Source organism: Cardiocondyla obscurior, linkage group LG03, assembly GCF_019399895.1.
Source record: "Cardiocondyla obscurior isolate alpha-2009 linkage group LG03, Cobs3.1, whole genome shotgun sequence".
Lineage (NCBI taxonomy): Eukaryota > Metazoa > Arthropoda > Insecta > Hymenoptera > Formicidae > Cardiocondyla > Cardiocondyla obscurior.
The window spans coordinates 3,262,901-3,279,713 of NC_091866.1; the positions used below are offsets into that span (position 1 = coordinate 3,262,901).

General features: G+C 33.0%; 5 protein-coding genes and 1 long non-coding RNA gene across 9 annotated transcripts; 3 read left to right on the forward strand and 3 right to left on the reverse strand.

Moving 5' to 3' along the window:
- Positions 1-110: 110 nt before the first annotated feature.
- LOC139101192 (uncharacterized) lies at positions 111-3,856 on the reverse strand. Its single transcript, XR_011545520.1, has 8 exons — positions 3,770-3,856; positions 3,444-3,689; positions 3,053-3,368; positions 2,744-2,970; positions 1,570-1,749; positions 855-1,054; positions 510-662; positions 111-426 (listed from the first exon to the last, which is right to left on the reverse strand). It is a non-coding gene; the product is annotated as an uncharacterized lncRNA (long non-coding RNA).
- On the forward strand, positions 2,366-5,397 carry Apt1 (Acyl-protein thioesterase 1). 2 transcript variants are annotated; one of them, XM_070654126.1, is made up of 7 exons: positions 2,366-2,600; positions 3,064-3,095; positions 3,180-3,245; positions 3,324-3,371; positions 3,466-3,712; positions 3,796-3,960; positions 4,061-5,397. In XM_070654126.1, the coding sequence occupies exons 1-7, from the start codon at positions 2,553-2,555 to the stop codon at positions 4,106-4,108; spliced, it is 654 nt and encodes a 217-aa protein (XP_070510227.1). In that variant the 5' UTR covers positions 2,366-2,552; the 3' UTR covers positions 4,109-5,397. The 2 variants fall into 2 exon arrangements, with proteins under 2 accessions (XP_070510227.1, XP_070510228.1); XM_070654127.1 differs by lacking the exon at positions 2,366-2,600 and adding an exon at positions 2,656-2,676.
- A 150-nt stretch (positions 5,398-5,547) lies between these two features.
- LOC139101178 (enoyl-CoA delta isomerase 2) lies at positions 5,548-7,467 on the forward strand. The gene is made up of 6 exons (XM_070654122.1): positions 5,548-6,010; positions 6,091-6,242; positions 6,315-6,435; positions 6,517-6,606; positions 6,723-6,863; positions 6,940-7,467. The coding sequence occupies exons 1-6, from the start codon at positions 5,912-5,914 to the stop codon at positions 7,093-7,095; spliced, it is 759 nt and encodes a 252-aa protein (XP_070510223.1). The 5' UTR covers positions 5,548-5,911; the 3' UTR covers positions 7,096-7,467.
- On the reverse strand, positions 7,067-11,316 carry LOC139113946 (DNA repair and recombination protein RAD54B). 2 transcript variants are annotated; one of them, XM_070675418.1, is made up of 14 exons: positions 11,166-11,316; positions 10,948-11,078; positions 10,767-10,866; positions 10,579-10,671; positions 10,317-10,495; positions 10,142-10,238; positions 9,987-10,079; positions 9,794-9,920; positions 9,138-9,685; positions 8,299-9,055; positions 8,071-8,230; positions 7,872-7,998; positions 7,574-7,804; positions 7,067-7,490 (listed from the first exon to the last, which is right to left on the reverse strand). In XM_070675418.1, exons 1-14 carry the CDS (start codon positions 11,250-11,252, stop codon positions 7,428-7,430), a joined length of 2,793 nt encoding a protein of 930 aa, XP_070531519.1. In that variant the 5' UTR covers positions 11,253-11,316; the 3' UTR covers positions 7,067-7,427. The 2 variants fall into 2 exon arrangements, with proteins under 2 accessions (XP_070531519.1, XP_070531521.1); XM_070675420.1 differs by having other exon boundaries at positions 10,948-11,310.
- A 172-nt stretch (positions 11,317-11,488) lies between these two features.
- On the reverse strand, positions 11,489-14,590 carry Pit (probable ATP-dependent RNA helicase pitchoune). The gene is made up of 10 exons (XM_070654049.1): positions 14,368-14,590; positions 14,131-14,205; positions 13,912-13,962; positions 13,569-13,829; positions 13,171-13,485; positions 12,792-13,093; positions 12,549-12,701; positions 12,316-12,486; positions 11,956-12,133; positions 11,489-11,867 (listed from the first exon to the last, which is right to left on the reverse strand). The coding sequence occupies exons 1-10, from the start codon at positions 14,456-14,458 to the stop codon at positions 11,701-11,703; spliced, it is 1,764 nt and encodes a 587-aa protein (XP_070510150.1). The 5' UTR covers positions 14,459-14,590; the 3' UTR covers positions 11,489-11,700.
- Positions 14,591-14,636: 46 nt separating this feature from the next.
- LOC139101170 (BRISC and BRCA1-A complex member 1) lies at positions 14,637-16,756 on the forward strand. 2 transcript variants are annotated; one of them, XM_070654109.1, is made up of 2 exons: positions 14,637-15,642; positions 16,434-16,756. In XM_070654109.1, exons 1-2 carry the CDS (start codon positions 14,904-14,906, stop codon positions 16,469-16,471), a joined length of 777 nt encoding a protein of 258 aa, XP_070510210.1. In that variant the 5' UTR covers positions 14,637-14,903; the 3' UTR covers positions 16,472-16,756. The 2 variants fall into 2 exon arrangements, with proteins under 2 accessions (XP_070510210.1, XP_070510209.1); XM_070654108.1 differs by lacking the exon at positions 16,434-16,756 and having other exon boundaries at positions 14,638-14,939; positions 15,009-16,163.
- Positions 16,757-16,813: the final 57 nt, after the last annotated feature.

Genomic DNA, 16,813 nt, shown 5'->3' on the forward strand with positions numbered 1-16,813 from the left:
CGGGTTTCGCCCAGAGCCGGCCATCGATCCGCAATTTTGTCCCCGCGGAAAACGCAGAAACGCACGGAGCCGGCTATTTAGGCAGCGGCCGAGACAAATCGTCGGCTCGCTGCTCGTCCTCGTCCGGCGCGCTTCAAATTGAAACTTCGGGCGTAGCTGCAGCTTGATCCTAAGCCGGTCAGCTGGAAAGTCTGTAATCCAAGTTGTGACGCGCGGGTCAATAATACCCCTGGGCTATTTTTAATAACGTGACCATGCACGGATACTTGCCTGAGAGCGCGCGCGCACATAGACATACGTGCACGAGCGAGCACGTCGTACGTGTGGACAGCATGTGCGTTTTACGTCCCGGAATGTCCGCGGGACATCCCGCGGGATTGCGGAAGTGCAAAAGTCCATCCAGCAAAGACAAGCTCCCTGCGCATCCTACAACGTCACCGTCCGTTAAATTCCGACTACGTGTATCGCGATAATTAATAATTAGTTTACGTCAACGTCGGACTACGTACCATGCACTTTTTTCCAAAAGTTGTCGAGCGGGAAGTATTTAAACTTGCAGCCTTGCATTTTAGCTTCTTCTTTTTTTAAAGTCTCAGAACATTAAGCGACAGTTTGACGTTTAGATTAATTAATAGCGACGTTTGGCTTCTTATTTTTATCTCCTGTAAAAAAAAAGACTTGTAAAACTTGATCAACTACATTAAATTATAAATTTTTATTAAATACTGTAGTTACGTTCTTTCTCTAATCCGTTTGAATTTAAATCGTCGAGATATTACTTGGTCAATTAATTCTAGTGAACATTTCGCGTATGATTTATACAGAGGGAATATTCGCAAATTTTTTTCAATAACCTTTACCAAAATGATGACTGCTGGGGCAATCAGGACGACCGTATGCGACCCTACGGGATGAAGGGATTTTCAGGATGGATTTATGGCAGCGCGAAATGATCCAGTCATTCTACTACGTTCATCTGGCCTCCGGTTTGCGGTCCACAAACTCCCGTAAATTACGGCTACCAATCAATCGGTCGTGCTCCATTTTCGTAAATCTGCAAATTAATTATAATATTAGTTAAATATCCTCCTCAATTTTTCTTTCCCAATTTTCAAAACTACGTAATTCTTTACTGCCTGATTTGCATATTTAACACGCACACAAGCGATCACGCTTCTATTTACTCTCCCTAGTTATTCAAACGCAATTAAGACTGTCGCAAGCGGCTTTTCAAATATATAGAATGTTCCGTAATTGCTGCTACTTTGAGTCGCAGAATCTATAATCAATTCGAGGTTAATTTCCCTTGAGTGTGCATTTCACTTTGCCGAACGCCATCCTTATTCCATTTTTTAACATTTAATCTTGACTACCTCCTCCAATTAAAATTTTGTTAAAAATCAGAGTTTATTAAAAATTAGATAAACCCATCTGTAGTTTCTTTAAAAAAATAAAAAAAAACAAAAATAATTTTAAATAACGCTGACAATTATATGTAGTAATATTTCTCGTAATTTTTTATTTGCGTGAAAGAAAAACTAAAAATAGATAAAATTATTTGGCAAGTACCTTTTGTTGAAGACTCTGCGATCATTAACACCTCCGTTGTTCTATTATTTCATTAATATTTCCGGATTAATTAGAGAGGAGAAACTTTTCTAATCGTCGATGACTCACCCGAAGATAGTTACAAGATTTATTACATGTGATGGCGCCACTGATCAACACTTGGACGTCTGTGGCGAGATTCTGTTCGTAAAAGATAATTAGTTATCGATAACTTTCGATAATGGGAATCGTTAAAAATTAATTTGAAACATATATATGAAGCCGTGTACGTTTTGCGATCGATACCGGAGGTCTCGCTAAGCTGTTAACGATAGTCGCGGCAATGTTACAGAATCATCTACATTCTACGTTAACGATCGTCGGTCGCGCGAGCGACAATTTTCTCGCTAATTAACGATACCGAAACTTATCGATACCAAGCTACAGAAGCCCGCTACAGGAATCGACGAATGCTATGGTGAACGTCATTAAAACAGTTATGGGTAACTTACTATTCGGTTTGTATCGCTGAATCAAATTAAATTAAATTAATATTTAAAAGAAATTACTTTTGCCCACCGGTGCGACCACTAAATCGCTAAGTCCGAGTTAGATTGGGTCAAGCTTTGATTAACGCAGTGTCGTACGTCAAATTTTACGTAATAGAATGACATCGAGTGATTAGTACACAGATCATTTAGGTTAAAGGAGATGAAATACATCGAAACTAAAAATAAAAATGTTATCATCAAATTGAATATTATTACGAATGCGCGTTCGACGCCGTTGTCCCTCTTCCCTTTTCCGCCCCTCGTCGCCACTTCTCCGTCGAGGCGGTCGAGACTATCGAGAGAAGCACGATATATAGAGCACCGAGGAGTGAAGGGGAGTCACGCCTCTTTCATCTCCTTTTCTCCCACGCGCCTCGCGCTTTGTAAGCTTTTTACGAGATTATCACACAAGTGCTCGAACTTGTTCCAGGCCGTCCAAAAACGCGACAGAACATGACGAGCCCGGTGGTGATTTCGGCCACGGCGAAGCACACGGCGACGGTAAATATTCAACCCTTTACGCGGACGTAGCGGCAATTTTTTGGTTATACTACTCGCGGTACGATCCTAATTGATCGTAAGTAAATTACATCTACATGACGCGAGATTCTTCGTGTTGCACCTTCGTTTCCTCTCTTCCTTACCTCGATATCTTTCGCCTCATCGTCGACGAACACGTCGTTGCTTCGTTTCGATCACGAGTTTATCTTATTGTCGGCTTTTTTTTTTTCTGCACGAATATTGAATGTCCTCCGAGGTGTTAGTGGCTGTCATCTTAGCAGGAACAATCACGCACAGCTTCTCCGGAAACTGAATGTTGCCCCTAATTTTCTATATTTTGCCACTTTGAATGACACTACCTATTAAGAAACTTAAGAATGTTAACTTTGAATTTGCAATATTTCTTAAAAGAATTCTTTAGTATAATATTTTATTTCGTATTAAGAAAGTACCTGTGTTTCAGTTAATATTTTTCCATGGCTTGGGCGATACTGGGTAAGTTTACATTCGTAATACATGGTTGTAATTTATAATATTACAAAATGATCAATCCCATTAACACTTTATGTATATTTCTAGACATGGCTGGGCCAGTTCCATGGGTGCAGTGCGGTCCCCTCACGTGAAAGTTATTTGTCCTACTGCGTACGTAATTGTCGAAATCTTACGATATTTTATAACTAAACCTGTAATTATAAGTTAATAACATATGTCTCATTTCAGACCGACGATGCCAGTAACATTTAATGCAGGCTTCAAAATGCCTTCCTGGTAAAAATAGATATATATATTTATATATTATGTTTCAATGAAAATAATTACAAGTTGCCGTTACATACTTACTGATGCATTCTAATCAACATAGGTTCGATCTTCGTTCTCTGGACTCCAGTGGCCCAGAGGATGAAGAAGGTATACGTAAGGCTGCTGAAACAGTCCACTCATTAATAGCGGAAGAGGTTGCAGCCGGAATACCCACGACGCGCATTGTTCTCGGAGGATTTAGTCAAGGTGGTGCACTCGCCATGTATAGTGCCCTTACATTCCCAGAGCCTTTAGCTGGTATCGTAGCTTTGTCCGCATGGCTTCCTTTACATCAAAAATTTCCAGCAGTAAGTATCGTATTATCTACACGCTTTATAACATATACATATAATATTCAATAATACCGGATAAATATAATAATTATTTTCAGGAAGCAATAGGTAATAGAAACACTCCACTGCTACAATGCCATGGCGATTGTGATCCAATTGTGCCATATAGATGGGGTCAAATGACGGCATCTCTTTTAAAACAATTCATGACACAAACAGAATTTAAAACGTACAGAGGAATGATGCATACATCCTCTGAAGAGGTAAAAAAAAACTGTAATTTAGCAAAATTTAATTAAGTTTTCAGTCTCCGTATTTAGAGAGAAAATCTAATATATGGTTCCTGTTTTATTGTTTTCACAGGAAATGCGCGACATAAAGAAATTCATCGAAAAGGTTTTGAAGCCGTAATATATTAAATTCGATGTGTTGATATTTCATCAGCTACTTGAAGTATCTAATTGTACATTGTATTAAAATGATTCCAATTTTGCGATTATTTAATTTCAGTAAATTAAATAACTTTTCATGATATTTAAATAGAACACCTTAAAAATCTTCCAAGATATTGGAATTTTTTCATGAGATGCTGCGCTATTAGAAAAAATAATTCTCAATATTTTAGTGTACCAAACCATTCATACAGACGATATTACAAATTAATCCATATCTCAATTCTTTAGTGTGCATCTATAAATTGGCATTTTTTTCTTTTTCTTTTTTCTTAAATTTATATTTATAAAGTTATATAACATGCATAATTAAATATACATATATTTTCAGATATGTATATAAATACGTATGTACCGAACAAATACATTGTATTTATTTAGAATGCCATTAGAGTGGCGATTTATTACTACGTAAAGTACAGGTGGTTGATGTTTATTCATTTTGTGATTTAAGTCTGCGACAATAGTAAATTTACAGATAAATAAAGTTATAAATAATTATGTCCGATTTAAGCTAACGCTAAGTTATGTTAGACAAGGCTTTCTGCGACGACTCTTCTATTGAAAACACTTCCAACTCTTTCGCGCCTATATTGCGTTTCAGATACTTGTTTAAATATTAGTGAGACACGTCCACAAAACACTTATGTAATTCGCGCATTTCGGCAGCTACGAACCTTTTACATTCAAATTTCTATTTCACGCGACGTAAGTTCGCGGTGCAATATGAAAATGTTACTATTAATGAATCACTTTTGTAGTGAGTATTGTCTAGAAGACAGCGACACGGCTATGTAATCTGTGATTACGCATTGTATTGTCGAAACCCACCAGTCCGTCATTTATTCGATATAATATAAACCAGGATTTCCTAAACTAACACGACGTGACTTTTAGTTCAAATTCTTCAAGAACAATAAAATTATATGACCAACACGTTCGTGCAGTTTTGCGAAAATTATACGAAACAAAATACTTTACTTTAATACACTGTCTTAATCTTTACCATATAAAAAAATTAATCTTTAAAAGGTAAAGATTAATTCTTATTTTTTTAGAGTTTGGGAAATTCTGCAATATTATTTAAAGGTAGTATAAACACAGTATTAATACATTGTAAAATTATACAAAAATGTATATAAAATTGTATGACACGGCTAAAATTTAATTATTATTAAGTATTAACGTGCTATCTGGTAGACAAATAATAAGTAAAAAAAAAAAAAAAAAAAAAAAAAAGAACAATAAGCTCCAAGTATTTTTCATGGATTTTCTTTACAAGTACACTTTATAGCTAGCAACAAGGTAGGACATTGTTCATAAGTTGCGTAACAACTTCTTTTGCTAGTAATAAATAAAATGTAAGGATGAAGAGTTCTTTTGATTGCATAACTGACTCGAGCTGTTCTTATCTAAATGAGATGTAAAAAGTTTAAAAGTCACAATAAACCTGTATATCTAAAAAAAAACTCTTGTTATATTATCTCCTAATCACAGATAATGATTTAAAATGGCTGACGTCAGTATGAACAGACTGTATCAGTGTATTTGAAACAATCCTTGAATTAAAAACTTTTTGATAAAGCTACTGATAATTGTTCATAAAGTATTTCAGACAATTTATTTTATTGTTCTTGATTTTGTTTTTCATTTCATTATATCGTTATTTCTGACAACGACAGACTAGTGATAATAAAACGAGGTTATAAACTCTACAACTACAATATCCCAGCTCCCAGCTAGTTTAAAACAACTGCCGAATATGACGCACGTAAGTTCATTCATTCAAAGCAGTTTGAAAAATGGAATTCAAAAAGTGGTGCTCAATAAACCTGCCAGAAAAAATGCTCTTTCGCCTCAGGTAAATAGAAAAAAGAAAAAAAAACACCTGCTATAACGTGTTTAAAATACAGAAGATAATACAAGTTCCTTTTGCCACAGATGTATGAGGAATTAACGCAGCTTTTAAATAAGTCTGCTAAAGATAACAAAGTCCTGATATTCGTACTAACAGCAAACGGAGATTTTTTTAGCAGTGGCAATGACTTATCTGCTGCATTAGAATCCACAACTTCTGCCCAAAATATAATTAAGTAAGTGCTATGAGAAGAAACTATTGAAAATTTACAACTGTAGAAATTAATACGTCGACGAATATTTTGCAGAGAATTAATTGACGCTATAATTACGTATCCGAAGCTTTTAGTAGCTGTTGTAAACGGACCAGCGATTGGAATAGCAACTACAATATTAGGAATTTTCGACATCGTTTATGCTTCAGATAAGGTTCTAATTTAATGATAATTATTCAGCACGAAAATGTTTTAGATATTATAATGAAATTTGAAAGTCTTATGCAAATTATAGGCATATTTTCAAACACCGTTCAGTTCTTTGGGCCTTGTTGCTGAAGGATGTTCTTCGTACACGTTCCCACGATTATTGGGACATTCCAAAGTATATTTTGTTAAAAGTCTTACATATAAAAATTATTAAAACTTATACTTGAAATTTTGTTCGTTATATAATTAGCAGAGTTATATAACTTTAATATTATAAATATATTTATTTAGGCTGGAGATATGTTGTACTTAGGATATAAGATGAATGCTAAGGAAGCCAAGGAACATGGCTTGGTGAGCAAAGTGTATAATCACGACTGCCTTGAGGAAGTATGGAATTATTTGGACACGATATCTACACTTTCGTCACAGGTATTGTTATATGTTTTTTACGAGATTAATATTTTAAAATATTTATTAAATTTTACTAAATAACAATTAATTTCAGTCGATATTGGCAACTAAACGTTTAGTAAGTAGATGGAACAAAGAAATTTTACTAAAAGTTAATGAAGAAGAAATGAAAGAATTAAAAAATCTATTAGAATCTCCTGAGCTATATGAAAGATTGTTGAAATTCTTATCACGAAAAAATAAGCTTTAAAATAAACATTATTCGATTTTTTTAAGAAGTTGTAAATATCAAATTTAATATTTCTAAATATATTCTCAATAAATTGTTTCTAAGATATATATTTTTGAAATGGTTAAACTTTTGTAACTTGTGATTTATACAGCACGCCCTATAGTATATGGATTTTTTTTCAGGCGTAGGTAAAACTTATCGAGACAAGAAAAAAAAGTTTTATGCCGTTTTACATTTTTCGCGGTTTTTCTTCGCGTCTCGATAAGGTTTACCTACTCCCGTAAGAATGTTCATTTACTATGGAATATTCTATATGTATAACTCTGTGCCAATTAATTAAATTGTAATCTTTACATTGTAGAATTTTTAAATATAAACGTTACATTATTACTTGCTTCTGTTAACATAATATCCTATAAAGCAGATGTCCATAAATTACATTTAAATATTTAAATCATAGCTTTTAAATATAATATCATGTAAAATAGTTCATTACCTGTATAACATCAGACGGAATTGGTTGTATGTAATGTTCCCAATCCTTAAGTTGATTTATAGTTAAATTTTGCTGCGATGACTGACTGCATAATTTAAACTGGCAATCTCGTGTTTCATTGTTTGTCTCTTTTAATTCCACAGAAGATAGATGCTTATTTTGGCCAGAACAAGAACAATTCATTAAATCGTGTGTTAATGAAACCGTATCATTTGCTAACGTAAATAAATCCTAAAAAAAAAGACGAAAAGTATGAGTGACGATTCATGTAGTTATAAAATATGGTAATAAAAAGTACCTTTAATTCCTCAGTTGATAATTTTAGAGATCCAAGATGATTTAAATCCACCACAGATTCACTCAGACCAGCTTTGCTAATTTGTCTTTGATATATTTTCTCTTCTATCGTACCTGTAGTCAATAATCTACAAATATGCAAGTTAAGTTATGCCTAAATATTATTATATATTACTCAGTAATATTGCATTTGTACAAACCTGTAAATGTAAACGTTTTTTTTCTGTCCATCTCTCCAAATTCTTGCCATTGCTTGCATATCAGATGCAGGATTCCAATCAGAATCAAATAGCACAAGTCTTGACGCACCAAATAAATTTAAACCAACACCACCCGCTTTGGCACTGAGTAAAAGAACTTCTGTAAAAATAATTTTTTTATTAGTAGGATATATTATAATTATATTGCTTGATGTTTGATAAACTTACTACTGTTATCAGTTCGCGCATTAAATTGATCAATAATCTTCGATCGTACAGAGGTTAAAGTAGTACCATCTAATCGTAAGAATTTTAACTTTTCCATGTCACATATTGTCTCGAAAAGATCAAGCGTTTGTGTGTAATAAGAAACTAATACTAATTTTTCGTCGGTCTTCTTTAAATTTCTCATTAATGTCTGTATAATTGTGATTTTTCCACAATATTCAGTAAAGTTTGTATCCTGTTTTATTTGTGATATACGTGTTTTTGACAAGGCATGGTATAACGTATTTTTTTCTAATTCGTTTAAAAACAAATTTGGATGGTTGCAAATTTTTTTAAGAGCAACAATAATAGATAAATGCATGTTACTTTTGTTTTCTAGACAAATTTTGTTGAACCAAGCATCAGTAATTAAAGAATATAAATCGTTTTGCTTCTTAGATAAAGAGCAAAATACAACTATCTCATTTTTATGCGGTAGGTATATGTTTATCGTTTTCTGCGTACGTCTTAGAATGAAAGATTTGGTGAGTTCGTTTAATTCTCTGGATCTTTCTTTACCCAACAAAAGAATGTCATCATCGGCATGAGGACACTGAGATGCAACGATAGGTTCTTCGTAATAATTCTTGTACTCAGTAGGAGTACCAAGAATGCCAGGATTAATAAAATCGATTAACGCATAAAATTCTGTTAAATCATTTTGTATAGGAGTACCCGTTAAAATAATTCGTTTTTTGCAATTTATTTCACGTAGTATCTGTAAGATAAATAATATTAATATTTCTATGTGGTATGTTAATAATAAATTTTAATGTTATTAATATCAAAAAGGTTATTACTTTTGCTGCTTTTACATTGCTATTTTTCAGTCTATGGCCTTCATCGCATATAATCATATTAAAAATAATTTTATTAATGTCCATATAACATTTGATAAGCATTTCATAGCTTATAATCATCACCGAATTTTTTGGATATTTAAGAAAGTCCTCAGGCTTATTCTTTCCTTTTACGACATATGGATATATTCTGTGAGAACCCAACCATTTTATAAATTCTTTTTCCCAGTTATCACACAGGCTACTAGGTGTTACTATCAATACGCGTTTTATAATCGGTTTGCCATATGGACCCTTTTTTAACATCGTCCAAATTAATGTGATACATTGTAAAGTTTTACCGAGGCCCATTTCATCAGCCAAAATTGCACCGAAATAATCTGGCGCTCTTAATCCCATTAAACATTCATAAAGAAACACAACTCCATGGCGTTGATGTTCTCTAAGTTTTTCCACTAAACAAAAATCAACCGAAACTTTTTGTTCTACCTCATCCGGCCACTCAAAAGAATTTAAATAAGGCATCACTAACGATTCGGAATTAAACCCTTAAATATAATTTTTTAATTACTTTTTAATATTATTTTAAATATTAAATTTATCTCATTCAATGATCGATATAATTAAAATAATCAATCTGGTATAATTTTGCAAACCTTTTTTAAGTAAAATCAAAGGCACAAATACATTTGTGGAAGATTTAGACTTATTTCTTGATTCCTCTATTGCTTTTTCAAGACTTTCTTCTGGTTTAAATAACTCTTGTGTGGCTTTATCTATAATCTAGAATTAACTTGGCTAATTTTTTTTTTATATATTACAAAAATAAATATTAGTGCATATTCTTACTTCAACTTTTTTGCTTCCTATAATTAATCTAGAGCCTTCTATTGCCTTGCTTGGATCAACTGTACTCTTTCCCACAGTATTACCATCTAAATCCTATCATATTGGAAGCATATAATAAATATATAACTAAAAAATTATGCAATTGGCATATTTACCTTAAGAATTCCACTTTTACCAGAAATTTCTAACAAACCATCACTTTCCCACGTTGGTTTTTTTTTCGAAGTTATTTTGCCATATAAGACATTAAATCTGCCGCAGTAATATTTTATTTATAATACAAAAAATTATTTATAATAAAAAAAAATTTTTTTTTTATGTTTTACTTACATTTTTGTTTTTTCTTCAGGAGATTTGCTTGTTTCTTTTTCCTTGTAAACTGTAACATTATTTTTTACAGGTGATACAACTAAATGTGTAGATTTAAATTTTTTTTGTAAAGGTTCCTCCACCACCACTTCAGAATTATTCTCTGGCACAGGTAATTCTCCTGTCACCTGATCTAAAATCTAACATTAATTTTGTCAGGTTTTCTGCAGCTAACACATCATAAACTGATTTTAGTATTAAAATTCAATATAAACTATCTCACCTCTACTTCTTTATTTCCTACAAATAATCTAATGCCTGCTGCCACTGTCTTTGAATTGATTTTGGTCCTTCCCATAACTTTACCATCCAAATCCTGTCACATCAAAAGTATTAATAAACAGTCATTAAAATAGTTTATTAATTTATTAAATGTTCAGTAACCAAAGTTTATGGTAAATGCACAATTACCTTAAGAACTGCATTTTTTCCACAAACTTCTAAAAAACCGTCGTTGTCCCATGTTTTATGTTTCTTTCCAGATGCCTTGCTGTACACTATGTTAAATACGCTACAAAAGACGACGAGACTTATTGTACTACAAGTAAAATCGAAAATAATATGGTTAAATATTTGCTTTTAAAACACTTACAGTTTCGTTGCCGTTTGAGACGGATCGACGACAGACGTTTCTTTCCCGCCCGGAGACTTGGCATCTTGTCTCTTTTCTGGGTTATTCTTTACTCGGACGCTGTCGTGCTCGGCCTCACTTTCCTCAGTTACCTTCTCAAACAAGTTTAAAAGTTGTTCGTTACTACGGAGAGGCTGTAGTACCAAATTGCTCGGTGCTTTTTCTCGACAAACGGGTACCTTATTTTCTTCATGTTCCTCGTCATTTGTTCGCGGCTGGACGACAAAAGGGGATACAAACCCTTTCACAGGTCTGTCCCGAAACATGAGTACTTTGAAACAAAAACGGCAATAACAACTCAACGTCTCTAACGACCGGTCACTTCTCCGAAGGCGCGAAATTGAAGACCGAGCTAAATCAAAATGGGTGAATGTCGATCGGAATTGCCAACTGTAGAATTTGACAAATTTTCAGGTGTTGGCAATCTGTTGATATTTGTGGAGCGAAAAATTAAAATATTTAAAACTTGCAATAAAAGATTTTTCGTCTTAGAAATGACGAATTATCGGGAAAAAAATTTATATTTTTTTTTATTATAAATAAAAATACACAGAAATCAGGCATTAAAATGCCGATAACTTGATCTAAATAATGTGTCTTCCTGAAACAACAGGAATATATGTATATGTATTCTGTACAATGATTTCTATGCTATTAAAATGCAGTACATTTTGAATATTTCTATCTGTTACGCATGTAGAAATGTCTAGTTAATTATCTGCTAAACTGGCGGTTGTCTTGCTTATGTTTGCCTATTTGTCGAAAGGTTTTAGTACGTTTCACCTGTTTTGCCGAACTTGGATTGTTCAGATTTTTAAAATGCCCATAACCACCCCCGCCAAGTCTTTTTCGTGGTCTTGAAGCTTTATTAATTCCCACTTCTGTAACAAGCGATTTAAATAAATAATCAATAGTTCGAGACATTACAATTATAAATCTAAAGTTAAATCTGGTATTAAAAGAACTTACTTAAATCTACTGCTGGTGGGACAGTAAAACCGAACGATTTAGCGACTTTTGCCAAATCCAAGGTTTCTATATCAAAAACCTGTTTCAAGTGATGAGAATCGTACGCTCTAACGTAATTCTTATATGCTTCTTTTGCCGACTGATGTAAAAAGTAATTCTTTGTAATTAACTTCTCCAGCTAAAAAAAATAATAACTCATATCAAAATCGTCACATTTGACTTCTATATTAAAATATAATAATTTATAAACGTTGACTGGCATTTTTCAGAATTTCTTCATTTTGATTTAATTAAAATTTACACAGAAAATAATTTAAAAAAGATAACATAAAAAAGATTAAAAATATATATTATATATACCTGTAATTGTATATCAGCGATTTTATTCCAAGAGAATTCATACTCATTTACTGGTACACGAGCTACCTTGAGATAACGAAGAAAGCCAAGTTCTTCCGGTCGTAATATTAACAAAGCATAACCGCTGCTGCCTTCTCCACGAGCTGTTCGACCCACACGATGGATATATTCCTAAAAGTTCAAAGATTATTATTTTAATTAATTTTCTAAAGCAAAATGTCGCATATTTTTACCTTTGGATCATCCGGTGGGTCAAACTGCACAATCCAATCTACGGCCGGTATATCTAAACCTCTCGCGGCTACATCAGTGCAAAGTAAAATTCCAGAAGAGGCATTGCAAAATTGATAAAATGTCGTAGTTCTTTTAGTTTGTTTTTGTTTACCCTGTAAATTAAATTAAAATTAAAACACAAATATTTAAATAAAAAGAGAATCTTGCTATAATAAAGTATCGAAGATATTCTAATAACGTACATGAATACTCATTACTGGCAAATCGATGTAATTTAAGAGTTCGTGATGATATTTAACAGACATACAAGAACTAAAGAAAACCATTATCTTTTTCTTTTTGTTCTTTTTTAAGAAAGTAAATAAAAGCAGAAATCTCTTTTCACTCGGGCATACTACATAGCCTTGTTGTAAACCGTCTACAGTTGCCATTTCTTTATCATCGTCGACTCCCACGTATATAGGTTCCTTTTTCAAAGCTAACGTCGTTATCGTCGCCACTTTTTGCGTCTGTGTCGCACTGAACAGCATGGTTTGTCGGCGTTCTGTAACAATAATTGACAAAATAAATAATTAAAACAAAGCGACTTGATTTTATCTCTTATTGTGGACTCTTACTAACTTGGAAGGATATTAATAATTTGTTTCAGTTCTTCTTCATAACCAATGTCTAATATTCGATCTGCTTCGTCAATAATCAAACATTGCAGATTTTTGTATAAAAAATCGGGTGTATTTTGCAGATGATCTAACAGTCGTCCTGGTGTTGCCACAATAATATTGATTCCTTTTCCGAGCTTTTGTGCTTCGGTTTGTCTATTGGCACCACCCATCAGTAGACCATATGTATGGTAATGATATTTCATTAATTCTTTCAAAACTCCAAAAGTTTGCATAGCTAATTCTCTTGTAGGTGACATGATAATGCATCCAGTACCTGTAATTGTTTTATATTATTAAAAAAATAAAACAATAATTCAATAATTATAGTAGAAAATGTTTTATAATATAATTACATACCATTGCGTGGCATAAATTTTAATTTGTAAATTAATTCAACAGCAGGAATTAGAAATGCTAAAGTTTTGCCAGATCCAGTTTTAGCAGCACCAACTAAATCTCTTCCTTCTAAGAGAGGAGGAATAGATTTTGCTTGTATTTCTGTCATATTTGTGAAACCCATGTCTTCTATTGCTTTTAAAGTATTTTCACATACTTTCTCATTTAATACTGAAAATTTCGTATCACTTGTCACTTCAAAACCTATTGCTGTACCAGGCACTAAACAAAATATTATATATTATTATATTTATACATATAGCAAATATTATTTTATAATTAAAATTACATAAAAAATGCATACAATTTTCTGTTGAAGATGGCTCTTCAGTTCCTTCAGCTGTTTTCTTTTTTTCTAAAATAAATATATTAAATTAATAATTTTATAGTAAAATAAAAAACAATATTGTAATTAATATACAACTATTGTTATTAATTTTCTAGTAAAACAGGTCATATAAAATAAAAATATATTAGTATAATTAAAAATATCTAAGCTATAAATAGAGCATAAATTAATTACTTTTTGGAGGAATGTCTTCTACAGGTTCCTCATTTATTTCATCCTTCTGATGTACTTCTTCTGATTCCACTACATCTGCATAATAAGTAACAGAAAAACCAAACCAATTTTATTTTACAAACAACCAATAATTTTATTAATTAAATAACAATTAAAATTACATATGTTCGAAAAAAAAACTGTGAATTTACACGTTTTTCTTGGACAAAATAATTTAACCTCAAAGCTAACTCTTACCTTTCTGTTCTTCTCGGCGTTTCAGCATATTTAATTTTGCCTTCTCCCGTTTTTTAATTTTTCGCATTAGCACTTTTTCAGGCACGGACATTTTTCTCAATTTATAGAGCGCAATATCGTAATTACTAATCGCAATTAAAATTCGTAGACGCAGATTTCTCGTGGTGATACACGCACGTGGTGGAGTGTTGTCGCACTTGTCGCCTGATGAACAGCCTGAGTCTTGAACCTCGCAACGATTTGCATATCGCAGCATATCGCTAGATGGCGCGTGTGCTTCGAATCGCAGTCACATTTCGAAATTCGAGAGTATGTTTAGTACAGTTTGGTACAGTTTAATAAGCGACAAGTACGAAAGTTTAATTTTTAATTATTTTTACAATACGAGATTTAGCCATCGCTATGTGAAGTTTCCATATTATTTCGAAGGATTCTAAGACACTTGTCGCTCGAGGTAAAGGCTGCACTGAGGTTTCGAACGGCACTGATTAAGGTTACATTTTTTTCGGTGCCTTGCAGATACCTGTAAGATAAGCATGTCAGATATGGAGACGAACGAACCGAATATTCAGGTAATATCTGAACGATTTCAAACTGTTACGATTGTCGAACCAGCAAATAACAATGCGCAATCGCCACAGCAACACCAGGAAGCTAAGAGTTCGAGAAAGAACAATAACGGTGCGGCACATCACCCTGTAGACAGTAAAGCTGATGCCACTACCACCAGCACGACTGTCGCGAACGATCAAGCCTTGATGAGAAATGTCCCGGAACTCAATCTACCCGAGAAAATTCTACTTGTCATCGATACGGTGAGAGAGCAGCAATGTACACCTTTCAAACTGGGCACTGGTGCAACGTATCTACCCCTGTTTATGATAAAGCGCGTGGTGGAAAGCTTTGTCTGCGCGAAATCCACCATACAGCCTGGAGTGCACGAATATGCTTTAATGATCTTAGATTCAAGCAGTGCTTCTTGGCTCTGTGACTACACTAGCAACACCAAGACTGTGCTTAATCATTTAGAGAGCATTGCAGAGGATGTACCTGAAGAGGAGCAGAAAACCTATGACCTGGGCCAGCTGTTTGAAGCAATACATACACGAGTGGCAACACCAGTTAGCTCAGGACCAACATTTATCTCGCGTGTTATTCTGATTTATGGACGATCAAACTCCATCCCCAAATTTCACACTGGGCAGAAATATTTGGAGAGCCTTACAGAGAATCCATACTTTTTCTTGGATGTGCTGTTTGCTCATGAACCCCCAGGTGATGACAACATGTGCGAAGCAGTGTATGCTGAAATTACAGCTTTAGACACAACTAGTTTTTCTTACATTTTTGAAGTAGGCAGGAATGCTGCTAAAATACATGATAATATGGCAAAGTTGCTTGCACATCCTTTACAACGTCCTCCACAGAAAGATACTTCTTATACTCTTTACTCAGTAACAGCCAATCAAGAAGTATACACTAATGTATAGTAGCCTGCGTTTGTTAGTTAGTAAATATATTCCTCATTAAATTAAAATTTACTTTGCTAATTTAAAGATAGTACATTTTTAAAGATTTATTTGTGTTTATATTATTAGAGAAATTATAGTGAAAAAGATCGTTGTAAATTATATACATTGTTCAACTATAAAGTAAGTGAATAATTTTTATATAAATATAACATAGTCTGTCTTGCAAAAGTAAACAAAATAGTACATAGTAAAGTGGCTGTACAAATCACTCTACAATGTTTAAGAGGCTAATATATAACATTCAATAAAAAACAATTTTTCTTATTTTATTTCTAAAATTATTTCTAATTTTACGAGACGTCACAAAGCACGCGCTAAGTATCAGCAACTGCACTGTAAGAAAAAGTTTTCTTCGACGTTAATATTTATTTATTTCTTGTTATTAATAAGTATATTAACAATCGCGTAAATAATATTTAATCTTTAATCACAATAAAAAAATTAAAAAAGACGGTAGTTTAATCACGCGCCCATATAAGTAATCGAAACATTAAGGCCTATATAAACCAATCAAATAATTTAATTTTTTTTTAGTTTCAAGAAATGTCATTACGAATCGCCACCGGCAATAAAAAAAAATTCGAGGCTGCATGCAATAACAATACTGTGGTTATCCAAGGGTGATCAAAGCAATGTACTGTAGCATATTGTTTATACATATAGTAGCTTAATTATTTTCAAGTGAATATTTTCCTACACAATGATGAATGTCGGTTCAACTTTACTGTATTATAAATAATTATTGTTCAAGATGTCGGTAAACTAAATTATTATACGTGCATTACGCAAAATATGTTTGAGACTTTCGATTAGAATACAATACGACTACTACAAAATTTATATCAAATTTGGAAGGACGTGCAATGATTTGTTTTTATTTTTACAGGTTTCCTTACCTTAAGAAACAAATTTTA